Below are 13,414 nucleotides of genomic sequence, written 5' to 3' on the forward strand. Positions count from 1 at the left end.
TTAACTCTTTTAACACTTGAAACATTTCGGTCATCCGTTTTGTAAGAGCGTCAGTTGCGGGACCAGGATTTTCCTCAATGTCACTACACTGCATTAGTAGATGGTTAACAACGTTCACACAATGATTATACAAATCAGCGCTTGTGGGCATGGGACGACAACCAAACAACGATCACTGGTTTTCTTGGCATACAAGGAAGGTGAATTACCAACCTGAATGCATAAGAGAATGCGAGCATGAGACCACGTTGCCATCACAGGATTCCCATGTCCACTCACTATTATGTGAAACTACTGTTCCGTTTGTGTTAGTCATTAACGTAGATAAGATGAATTGACAACAACAAATAAGTCATGATGATGAATTGACAAGTGACATAGTGAACATAGCCTAGTACAGTGTTTCCCAAAGTGTGGTCCGCGGACCCCTGGGGGTCCGCGAGAGTGTCCGTGGGGGTCCGCGACCATCTCTTGCTTCAATGAGGAATTTCGTCCCCACAAGCACGCGCTCGTACATGCAGCCCGATTTCCAAACACCCAGAACTTCCAAAATTACTACAAGCATGCTTCAACGGCTAGCTTCTAATTTCTGATAGAAAAGTCCTGCAATGCGCGTTTGTCCGCGTCATACACATACAAACAAGAAAAAGAAACCAGTCCGGAATCGTTTCTGAAGCTGTATCGAAAGCACGCAGCAGCTGACGAGGTTGCTGGTTATGCACTGGCTAGCATGTGTACAGTGCGTCATATCGTTTTGCTTTGCCTACGAACACGACAGCGGCGAATTGTTTCGAAGCTCTGGACCGCTTTCTGCAAGACAATAATATCGCCTGGGGAAAATGTGTCGGTATTAGTACCGATGGTGCGTCAGCAATGTCTGGGAAACACAAAGGACTTGTCGCAAGAGCCCAGGAGGTTGAGCCTTCGGTCAGATGGACCCACTGCAGCATACACAGAGAGGCGCTAGCGTGCAAGGACATGCCCTCAGCGCTGAAGGATGTCCTCGCACAAGCTGTAAAAATTGTTAACTTTATAAAGGCTCGACCACTGAACTCGCGCCTGTTTGCGGGGATGTGCGATGAAATGGGCAGCGAACACAAGCACCTGCTCCTCCATACAGAGGTGCGCTGGCTTTCCAGAGGGAAAGTCCTTGCTCGCCTGTACGAACTCCGGGATGAAGCGCGAATATTTCTCTTGAACGCATCGTCGAACCTCAGCGAGCTGTTACTCAACCCGTCTTGGTTGGCAAGCCTTGCATACCTCACCCAAGCAGCAAAATGCACTGAAAGTCGAGTGCAATAGGGGTGGACGGGTAGATGAAAGGCCTTGAACAGATTCATTAAACTAGAGACCATTGATAAGACACATACCGTCCACCCCTAATGCACTCGACTTCCAGTACATTGTGCTGCTTGGGCAGTGACATATTCGAAAGCTTGAACGAACTGAACCTCTCCCTCCAGGGGAAGGCAGTGACGATATTCAAGGTGCACGACAAGGTCGAAGCTCGATGCGTGGGCCAGCCGCGCAGAGAAGAAGGTATTTGCTTCGTTCCCGCGACTATGTCATTTCCTTGAGTCTTCCGAAGTACAGATGCCAGCAAGCCTGCATTCAGCAATATTGGACCATTTGCGGTCTCTGAGGAAAAGACTGTTGGAATATTTTCCTCCCCTGCCTTCCACAACAAACTGCATAATGAATCCAATTCAGGAAAACCTCGTAAGCGATCTGCCGCCATCGGAGGAAGATGCACTTATTGAACTTTCATGTGACACATGGTTGAAGCTGAAGTTCGCGCAAGGCCATCTTGCCGATTTCTGGATCGGAGTGCGGTCCGAACATCCTGCCTTGTCAGAGAGAGCCCTGAAGCTGCTGCTCCCTTTTCCGACAACTTATCTGTGTGAAGTTGCCTTCTCCGCACTCATGCACATCAAGTCCAAGTCGCGGAACAGAATCGAGGTCGAGCCGGACTTACGACTCCGCCTGTCTTCGATCGAACCTGACGTCAGTGCCCTTGTAGCATCCAGCACGCAGCACCATCCAGCAAGCAGCACCATCCTTCGCACTGAACGCGGCGTTGGAAGTCAACTTCGCTTCTGTCTAGACAGTCACTTAACCATGTTTATGCTTGCACAAATGTGATTTCGTTCCTTGTTATACCCTGTCGCGCATATTAAACGCGGTCTGCAATGCAGTGTACACAGCGCGTATCCCGGTATATTTGTGTGTGTGTGTGTGTGTGGGGGGGGGGGGGGGTCCGTGAATTGGTTCTCATTGTTTCCGGGGGTACGTCACCGCCGAAAGTTTGGGAAACGCTGGCCTAGTGTATATTTTCCCTGTGTATTTTTCATTGTCAGCTGTCACGGTCACAGTGGGAACAAAGAGCCCTGTCAAGCTACTGCTCGCAGCTTTTTGCATTGGGTCTCCCAGATTGTACTTTGTTACAATGTGAAATAAAGTTTCAATTCAATACAATTTAATTCAATTCAAATTACTTTACAAGTATGGTCTTCACGTTCAAAGCTACACACGAAGACACATTCTGTGTGTTCGTGGAGTCAGAAAAGAAAAAGGAAAAACATTGGTGCCGCTTTACCAGCGGCACGTCGTCGTACGTAATGCGTGTTTCATCATGTCATTCTTATTTCGTTTTCCACTCCTCCGCAGGGTGCTCCAAACCCGGACTTCGGAATCGCTCTGGCCATACTGAGACATCTCCATACGTTCTTCGTCCCACTGCTCATCGTGTTGGGCTTAATTGGGAACGGCCTCTCGTTCGTCACGTTCCTCTTCACACGGCTACGCGTCCGAGCGTCCAGCTTCTATTTAGGCACTTTGGCGCTGTCCGACTTCGGTTACCTCTTCATCATGGCCTTCGTGTGGTTGGACAAGCAAGGCATCAGAGTAAGTTCCTGCGCTGAGTATATCTGACGTTGCTTCGGGACTGATAAAGGAAGTTTCAAATGTCGTCGGGCTGCAGTAAAGAGGAGGTCGTGACCTTATAATTCAATGTTCTATTGCAAGATCGGGCCGTCATTAAAGGTACTGTAAAGCAGCACCGATGAAATGTCAGTTAGTGTGGCTATTCGATAGTCCAAGCCACCAGGACAAAAACTGTGCAAGTTTCATTCCAATCGACGGTGCAGTTAATTAGAAAATTACAATTAAAGATTACGGGCAACTCTGTACTAGGTATTCGAAATGAATCCGTACTTCTGACACATACGGCGACAACCACATTGCATGCGTATAACACTGGGTCCGACATAACAATCCACCACAATCCACCATAAAATCCGCCCCTGCAATCCACACAACGATCCACATCTGAGGATAAACGGATAAGCGAACTGAAATGAAATGCTGAGCTGTTGAAAAAAATGTGTCAGACGTTCAAGAAGCCAGACAGCGTCGGGACTTGTTTGTTCACAGAGGTTCATAGAGAGAGTTTGTTCGTTCGAAAGAGGCCGCGAACAAAAGGGGCGCGCAGGCGCAGCAGAGAAGTAGGGAGAGCCCCCATCGAACAGCGGCCAGCATTGTGTTAGTTCGCAAAAACAGGGGTTAACAGGTTAAACTGTTAACAGGGGTTTCAGGTGGCATAGGTAAACAGGAAAACTAATAATATGGTTACTAAAATGACGAAGTTCCAATGTCATAGTGTGTAATACCAATTTTCAGTGTTGCACGCTGTACAGGGGGTTGTTTGACACCAGGCGTCGCACCGCTCCACTACGCCGCATCTTTCATGGCAAATTAAAAATATTTATAGCGCGTTGTCGGTCGTATGGTTCCGCATATGGTATTTAGAAGCAACAAAGTCTCTAGTCACATTACCGGCATATCATGCTTGTCTACTGCTTTACAGTACCTTTAATACTGTAGAAGAAGAAATTTTCGCGACGACTCAATTTTCGCGAATTTCGCGGTCGAACTTTTTCGCGAAATATAGGTAGCGGGGATGAAAAAGTATGGGCACTGGAATTCGACGATATGAGCTCCACAAAGACAAACCGACTTACTTGACGACCTTTATTCCCACAAATTTGTTCTTGTCAAACATTTCTGTAACTGAAACGCCACTTCAACATCAGCAGTTTATTCGCATAGTGTATCACTTGCATTGCAGGAACGCGCTTTCACAAAACCAGCACGTATGTCATTGTTACGGGATTGGAGTTCACAGTAAGCTTCTGTAAGCCAGCTGGCATGTAGAGCATGTAGAGGTTGGCGATGTTTGCTGTCGGCAATGTCATGAACCCCTAACCCCCCGATCCCGCGATGTCCGCTTCCACACGAATTCGCGAAATTAAGGTCCCGCGAAATATTCTCGAGACGCGCTCCCACACGAATTCGCGAATTATTAAGACCGCGAAATTAATCAATTTTACAGTATCCTTATTTTCTAGATCAGCGAAGCATAAAAAATATACTACACATGTCTACAAGGTTAACAACAAGATTTGTGCCAAACTGATAATCGATATTTCGCATTAGTATAAGGACTGTGCGACAAACCGGTGGCGCCGCTACGCGGCCTCCGGAGAAAGTACCTGGCGTGATAGCCGCCGGGTAGCCAGCTTTGTTTACATGTGAAGTGCGAGCATCATTCTTTACTACACTGGAACTGTTGCATCGCTAACTGTGCAAGCACCTAAAAGAACTCTTCACTGGGGACCAAATGTGCCATTTCTCGTTATTTCTATACCTCGAATATCACCGAGAGACTCACAGCGAATAGCGTTCGTGACGCGTGTTCGGCCCTTGCATGACGTGCACAACATGAGCGAATATATTCTATTTCTTTTGTTCGAGAGTCGATGAAACTGAATAGGGACATGTAAAATGATCAGTGACTTACAGTTGCCACTTTCGTGGCTATGAATGGATACTGTATCAACGTCAGATGCACCGGCTAAACGGCAACTTATTTCGAGATAATGGCTGAGGTGATTCATCGCCAGTCCCCAGAGCCAATATTGCTCCCAATAATTTGGTTGACGAGCCTCTCAGTGAAAACGGAAGTTCAACGTCGTCCAAGAAGTTTTGTATTCACGTACCGACCATTTCACAACCGTCGTATGCCGCAAGCCCACAGCGGTAGCCGATATAAAAATTACATATAATTTCTTCTTTAAGGATTATTTTGGCGTTATTGTACCTGAAGATACTGGAAAAACTGCAGGGCGGTGCAGACAATATGTTGTGACAATGTGTGTTTATTTGCGTGGATAAAACGGACGCACCATGTAGATTTTGGTGACGATGCTTTGTGCGCGGTGATCTGCCAAAAGGACGAAAGGAACACGAGACTCAGTCAAAAGAATGATGTTTCAAGTGGCTGGAGTCAGAGAAATGCACCTATATAGTCTTTGCTAGCAAGCCAGGCATCAAATAACCATCCCCTGGAGGTACCACTTGCAGGTGACGCAGACAGACGCGAGTGGCCGTAGCAGTGAACAGTCCGGTAATGGCCCGGATGTTTGTTGATAGCGCTATGTCTTTCTTTCTTTGCTTTTTGATATGCGAAGACCCTGGTTGTTTACGGATGCCCCAACGCTTCTTCCTAGCTAGGAATCCGGATGGATTCTGAAACATAATTTTTTAACTGTTTTTAAATGTTGTGTATGCCGGTGTGTATCGACTGTAATAAACATGACTGTTCCCAGCATCTGTACTATCTTCACAAACAATTTGCACCCGTTATTTGTGCTGCAAATAAGAGCGCTGTTGCTAAATGTTTCCTATGATGCTCATACTGACGTACTTTTCAGAAAGTTTCACGTATAACAAATAAACCAGCTTCATCGTTCTCTTCTTAGCGAATCACATATAAAAGCAGTTCATTATAACAATATTTTTTTAGACATAGTAAACATCAAACTGCGCACATGTATGCCTTTATCCTATTCGCAATGCTAACGAATGGATTGTAGCTAGGATGGCTTCGTTTCGGACTTGATTCATTTCACAATCGCGGTCACTACCGACAGTTACTCACCCAACTGCTTATTTCCTGGACAAAAAAAGAAAAAGGGGCAGATATTATGCAAGTTACATCAAATCAACGACAGCGACAGAGAATATCCGATGAAAGTATATGCGTCGACGCTGGGCCATTGACTCATATCGCTCGCTCGCTTGTCTGCATCCTCATGCTCGTCTTCGATCTTGCGTCTCCGTTCTTCTCGTTTCCTGATCGGGTGCACTTTACGTGCAATAGACCTCTGCCCGAGAAACGTCATCATGACGTTGGTAGACAGAAAGAGACCGAAACAAGTTGGGAGGGGAGGGCTGGGTTCCACGAATGGGCACTTGTTCGCTGCCATCTACACAGTAAATTCAAAAGCACCCTTTCTGGGTAAAAAAAGGTGTTTTTAAGCAAATACACCTTTTTTAATTCCACAAAGATAACCAAAGGCCGTAAAAAGGGTGCTAAAAAAGGTGTATGAGAAAATACACTCTTTATTACACCAAGTGCTGTATCAAAAAGGGTGTTTTTATGCGTTTACACCTGTCTTTACACCCTTCAAGTAACACTGGTGTCGAAGAAGGTGTTTACGTTATACAGGGTGTCCCAGAAAACGTGTCATTGATTTATAATTAAAAAAGTACACCACCTAGAGTCATGCGGTCAACGGCATTTGTTCTTACTGGGTTTTTGCCACCTCCTCATGTGAATGTCGTGTAACGTAAGTTTAATTATGTAAATTTTTGCGAACTGAACTCGGAAATTTGCCTAGTAAATGTCACTTTTTTACCCCGCCAATGTGAAGAGCGTGTCTAATTTACTGAAATTAATGATAATTGACAGGGATATTCAGGAGCTATCGCATCGGAAAAAATAGCCGAACAGCATGCTCTACGGAGGTAGCACAGAATAGCGCACGATGAATTTTTTCAGCGCAATCTTTGTCAGTCCGACGAAAGGAGGTTGGAAACCCAGCCCACCCCGGCATCGCAGAAAGAGATAACGCGGGCATGGCTTATCACGTCCGACTTTCGCTGGGATAATGCATTCCCTCTCCCAATTTTAGGAACTTTTACTTTTTCTACTATCACTCTGTGGGCTGGCTTCGGAACCTCCTTTCGTCGGACTGCGAGTGATTGCGCTCAAAAAGACATCGCGCGTTATGGTCCGGTGCTCCGAAAAGCATGATATTCGGCTATTTTTTCCGATGGGATAGGTCGTGAATATCACTGTCAATTATCGTGAATTGGAGTGAATTCGGCACGCTCTTCATATTGGTGGTGTAAAAAAGTGACCTTCCCTTGGCAAATTTCCGAGTTCAGTTCTCAAATATTTACATAATTAAACTTGGAGTACATGACATTCACGTTAGGAGGTGGCAAAAACCTAATAATAACAAATGCCATTGACCGCATGATTCTAGGTGGCGTAGTTTTTTTATTATAATTCAATGACACGTTTTCTGGGACACCCTGTATACACCCTTTCTACACTGGTGTTTAAAATGGTGTTTTCATTCGTGAGAGAAAAATTACATTGGATTGACAGCTCCGCTCATTAGGAAATCACATTATAGACGATCGTAACGCCGCTCACGAGCACGGACGGCGTTACGATATTGCGATCTTCACCTCTTCCCTTACACATGTCCAGCTGTTTTGCTTTCATTTTATTCGAATTGTTCTTTTTGTTTTTGCTCACTCACAGTGTTGCTAGGACGATGAGGGTTGCCACTGACGCGCTGCGCTCCAGTTTAGGTTCTGCTGTGGAACAACGGCTGGAACTGTGCCGTCGCTAGGGTGGTTGTTGCCACACAAGCAAAAACGTCGGACTGCATGGCTCGGCATGCTGCTGCGGGAGCTTACACCCTTTCGAAAGGGTGTAGGAGTGTTAAACACCCTCCTAAAAGGGTGTTTAAAGGGTGCAAAATAAGGCATTTTCAAGGAAAAGCACCCCTTGAAAGGGTGTTTTACACAGAATACACCCTCTAGAAAGGGTGTTCCAGACCATACGGTGTAAAAAGTGGTGTGAGTTATAGGACAAGCCATTTACACCCATAAGGGTGTTTTTCAGTTTACAGTGTAATGAAAGAAAAGTAGGACCGAAGGTCGCATCCTTTCAGGGACCGTCGTAATCCCCTCAAGACCGTGGCTTTCGGGCGGGACCTAGTTCGCTTCTTAGCTTCGAGCGTAGTTCAGCTCTACCAGATAGGTGGCGCTGTCGAACACCATGACGTCATTTGTTTACAAACAGGGAGAGGTCTATTTCCTGCTCTTCAGCGCCGCGATCGTACTAGTCACGGCACGAATTATACACGAATATCCAGCGCATACCCACTTCCCTCAGGGCATGAGTCGTGACGTTGCCCACATACGTGAGGCCGACAACGGCAAGCCCTATCACCACCATCACCACTTCTTCAACTTCTTCTCTTCGTTTCTTCTCCTCTGTGTTTCTTCTCCTTCCTCCCTTCGTTTCTCCTTATCTGTGTTTCAGCTATGCGACACTGCCATATTGGCGTCACTGCCATATTGGCGAAACTCACAAGAAATGGAGCTGCAGGCGCCTTTTTGGACAGCCACTAAGTTCCAACTCCCGCTCAGTTAGTGAAGAAGAAGGGACAAGACCTTCACGAAACTGAGCCCTTCACAGCTGTCGTTGTAAAATAACTTTCCAGTTATAACACATGTAGTCCTGATGCAATTGCAATTGCCAACATTTGTGCACAAAATCCGCTATAGCTGCTGTAAATTCTTATACCGGCCAGCTGAGCCACGTGCCCACATTGGAGGTAGCCAAGGTTGTGTTGAGGTGGTGGGTTCGAATCCTGCTACCGGCTGTGCTCTCTGAAATTTTCCCTGGGTTATCCAGCATACTTTCCGGACGAATTCCGGTGCAGTTCCCCCTAAAGTCGGCACAGGACGCATACTATAACCCTCTCCTATTGGATGATGGCAGTTGCAAGTTAACTCTTCTATGTCCCCCACTCCTTTGTCCTCTCTCCATATGTCCACGTCTGTAAACCGCTCATAGCCACAGTTGCTTCACAGCCGCCAACACGGAATAAAAAAAAATCTTATCCTACCTTGCTCTAAGCTGTTTCCTTATTTTCTTTTCTTAGTGTAGCAAGAAGCAGTTTACGTGGCGAAACTGAACATACACGAATATGAAGGAAACGCAAAAGCACAAAGAGAAGAACAAACAAGCCAACAACACACAATACAGATATATTTCATAACGGCGCTTTGCCTTCAAAGAATAGACATCTGTTTGTTGCGTGAAATATTTCAAATGCTCGAGCAAATATTGAAGCAAGGAGAATCAAACTCACTGACCATGCATTCCTTTTCGTAGGTTCAGAATGAACGGAAGCCTGTGTCTATAGAACCTCAACACGGGCGCTCCCAATTAAGCTTTGTGCAGCAACGTCTGACTTCTGTAGAGATTCTCCATCGCAGTGATTGTGAACCTGTGATGCGGAGCTGCAATACTGATTAAAAATCTAGTCGCTTCGTCTGTCTCAAATCGAACCATTCTACCGGGTGTGTCAGGAAAATTCCCCAACTCAGTGATTCGGAAATGGTTGACATTTGCGAAGAACATTCTCTGTGGTAAACATCCATGAGACATTTAGGGCTGAGCGGAGAGCGGCTCCTTTGCATACGTTCATTAATTAAATAAAAATCCTAACCTGTAAATTTCACTTCTGACGTTTTCGACAGCTGGACCACGCCGATAACGACGCTTCACGAAAAATATGCAAGGAAAAAGGGGAAGTAATTTTAAAAACGCGTCGACACTTAGCGATTTTCTCGACGCGCTCTTCCGCTCGGCTAGCCGGCTTTCAACTGTGGTTCACCTGCCTGGTCCATAAGGGGGTGACGGAAGAAGAAATGCTTCGATATTAATTCTCTGCCTGACTGGTATGACGACAAAAAAAAAAAAAAAAAGAAGTGCTGAAGGACCCACTCGTTACGGCACAGGCGCCCAAAGCGTCCGAAGTAAAACTTGGAAGCGAGGATTTTTATTTAATGAATAAGCGTATGCAAATGAGCCACTCACTGGTCAGCCTTTGGCGAATGTCTCAAGGATGTTTCCCAAAACGAAAGTTCTTCGATAAGAGTCACCCGTTTTGGAATCACTCAGCTGAGAGGAAGCGCTGGTGGTGGATTTTGTGGTGAGGTGAGGTAAGGTAAGGTCACGATGTAAGACAGTTAAGCGAATTAGGCTAGGATTGCATTAGGATAGGATTAGGCTAGGATTCGATAGGTGAAGCAGATCCTCGCGCCCTGCGCAGGACACTTCGTGTTCGTCCTCCTGGTAGGGGAAGCGCCATATTAAAGGGGCAATAAACAGGTGTAGCATATCGTCAACATGGACAATGACGAAGATGGCACGGAGCGCGTGATCGATAGCAACCTAGGCGATCCCGTCGAGTAAACTAGTTGTTGTTGACACCCGGGCTGTTCACATCATTCCTCTCGGGCGCCTACATATTTGGGAACATATTTGGAAATGCACAGAGATGGTGCATTTCACCATCTCTGTAAACGGCCGTAAGGGCACAGTCAACATTGACCGCCTGAAGCCCGTCCAAGTCGACAATGAGCGCCTTGCCGCAGCTGTCTTCCCCTTGACATCGCTTTCTCCGCCGAACACCAAACACGTTCGTTGTTCGGACGTCTCTTCGCCGTTTCTCGAGGGGGGGGGGCAATGTAGCATATCGTCAGCATGGACAATGACGAAAATGGCACGGAGCGCGTGATCGATAGCAACGTAGGCCATAGGAGGAGGTATATAGGAGGCTATGCCTATAGGCGATCCCGTCGAATAAACTAGTTGTCGTTGACACCCGGGCTGTTCACATCATTCCTCTCGGGCTCCCACACAGGTATGCATGGCGCACTTTTCACTAATGCAGTGTGATTCGTTTCCTACAGTTAGGTTTAGCAAACAGTTTTGTCGCAAAAAAGTAAATAATGGCTTCAAACCGACCGAATATTCACTGCACTCTTTCGGGCTCATGCCCCGCCCTGCGATGCCCTTGCGACAATAGAGACACGTCATTTTGAGGTCGCGCACCTTCAACCATTCAAAATGCAGTACGCCTATACATTGATTTTGTTTTAATATCGGGTAGTGAGGTCAATTCTAAACATATTTACACTTTTCAGTTCTAAGGTAGCCAGGTCAAAAGGTACCAAAAGCCCACAATATTCCATATCATGTGCGCACTATGTTTTCAGCGCTGTATTGCTCCGCGAGGCCACAGCGATGTTCCCACAACCGGTTCTCCCCGCACGCTGCTCCTTGTGTCAATGATGCCCGTCATTGTCTATGAGTCCGAAATCTCCCCCACCTCCGGTGACTGGAATGCAGCTTTGCTACACGTGCGAGACGCGTGACGTAGGTGCTCTCCGAGCAGGAAGGAGAGACTCACGCGGATTATGCTATTTGAATGGCATTGTTTCGTGGTAAAGACGCTCGCTCGAAGTAAATGAATTTCATAATTTGATATCGTGAGCCACGTTCTTTCATAGAGCATAATAACTGGAAAACGTCCGGTGCTGAACCAACACTACCTATATGAGAGAAGGTGTCTCTATGTTTCCCTCCCCTGCGCCGTGACGTCACGCAATCCTGTCCTGCCTGCGCCCGGCCGGCATTGCTCCATTCGGGCTTCGGTTCGCTGCTCACGAACGGCCGTGCTTGTTCACGGAACGCAACCCTTTTGATGGTGGTACAAACGCAAAGGGACGAACATGTTACACTCACAAATGAACCTTAAATTATAAACACGATAGTCTGTAAAACAAAATTGCAGCCACGGCGGGCATTGAATCGACACCGCTTGACTGTCGGCCAAATGCTTTAACCCATTACCGGCGACGAGGCGTCAAATGGATAGGTGAGGACACGGGAGCCCTCTCCCTCGGGGTTTATATCACGTGTCACACTGCACTGACCGTTACACGACCGTTAACTTTGTAGCGCTCTATGTAGATCCCTGGCCGATGCTGTGTGCCCAGGTGCAGGGGCAACTATGATACTGGCCCGAAAGTCCACGCATTTTCTCACGTGAGTCTCACTGGCAAAGCACGCAGGGAGCAATGGCTAAGGCCTATATTCATCGCGAAAATTTCAATCTTCCAGAGAAATCAAGACCAAAGGTACCATATTTACATAGTACTGTTGCCACCTGAGCCAATTCCGGTTTTGGCTATCAGTGAGGCACTTGTGTAACCTGACTTTCGTCTTAGCGGTTACAGCATCTGACCCAATCATTCCAGCATCCCAACCCAGCGAATCAGCTACGAGCTCTTCGAGCCCTCATCACCTTTTTAGCAGACACAGGGCTCCTGCGTGAACTCTGAACATTCATCATCACCATCACCATCATTCACCATCTTCTCCCCCTCAAACAATGGGATAGGGTGCCGCCTCAGCGGCGAAACATCCCACTACAAACTTCAGAAATGGTCTCAAATGCCCTCATATCGAGCCGAGTCATAGCGAGCCACTCTGGGGCGCCCCATGCAATGCAGTGTGTAGCTCTAAAGGGCTAAATGCGCCGGGAAGAGGCAAGCAGTAAGGGTACTATCAGCGGATACGTCGTTTGGAGACGGACTACACGCTCACACACGTCCGCACAGGTTGACTTCTTTATTGCAACCACAACTAAACAGAGAGAGAAAGATGGAGACCACAGAAGGCAAGTAAACGGACACTCTCCGTGGGAACGATACGAGGATGGGAAGCCAAAGGAAGTTTATGTAAGTGGATGCTCGCCCCCAAGTGATTCACAGATCGAACCCCAGACACTGAAAGCACATATGAAACGTTTTGTCTTTACGTTAGCGGAGAAGACAGCACATACACATAAACATACGTTCGTTTCGACAACACACTCCTCCGCAATGAGCACTAGCTCATATGTGGACGCGTCCCACCGAAACTGGGACACTGTTCTGCCGTTCATCACCTATGCCTATAACACCTCCCGGCACGAGATAGCCTCCTTCAGCCCCTTTTTCCTCCTGTTTGCCCGTTCCAGTGACACGACTTTGGACACCCGTTTTCCCTACGTTGACGCCGGTCACAGAACAGACTTCGTGACCGAACTAATGAGCCGTGCGGAAGAAAGCCGCCAACTCGCCCGCACCTACACTCTGATCTTCCAATCGAACCAAAAGGACCGTTACGACTCCACGCACTCGGACCCCTTGTACCAGTTGGGCGACCTCGTCTAGGTGTGGAAACCGGACCGTAAAGTTGGGCTTTCCGAGAAACTCATGCGACGGTACTTTGGCCCATACGAAGTGCTTCGCCAATCTTCGCCCGTAAACTATGTCGTCCGCACGGCTGACAGCGCGCAACGCCGAACTCACAGGGCTTCAAAAGAAGACGTCGTACACGTGGCGCGCATGAAGCCATACCACAGTCCCA

At 47.1% G+C, this 13,414-nt stretch overlaps 1 protein-coding gene across 2 annotated transcripts in view; it reads left to right on the forward strand.

Moving 5' to 3' along the window:
- Positions 1–13,414, forward strand: part of LOC135400931 (uncharacterized) — a 217,024-nt gene that overhangs the window by 115,165 nt on the left and 88,445 nt on the right. For both annotated transcript variants that reach the window (XM_064632951.1, XM_064632952.1), the window contains exon 3: positions 2,668–2,904. In XM_064632951.1, coding sequence (XP_064489021.1) covers positions 2,668–2,904 — 237 coding nt within the window. The remainder of the gene's footprint in view (positions 1–2,667; positions 2,905–13,414) is intronic.

This window comes from Ornithodoros turicata, chromosome 7 (genome assembly GCF_037126465.1).
Source record: "Ornithodoros turicata isolate Travis chromosome 7, ASM3712646v1, whole genome shotgun sequence".
Taxonomy (NCBI): domain Eukaryota; kingdom Metazoa; phylum Arthropoda; class Arachnida; order Ixodida; family Argasidae; genus Ornithodoros; species Ornithodoros turicata.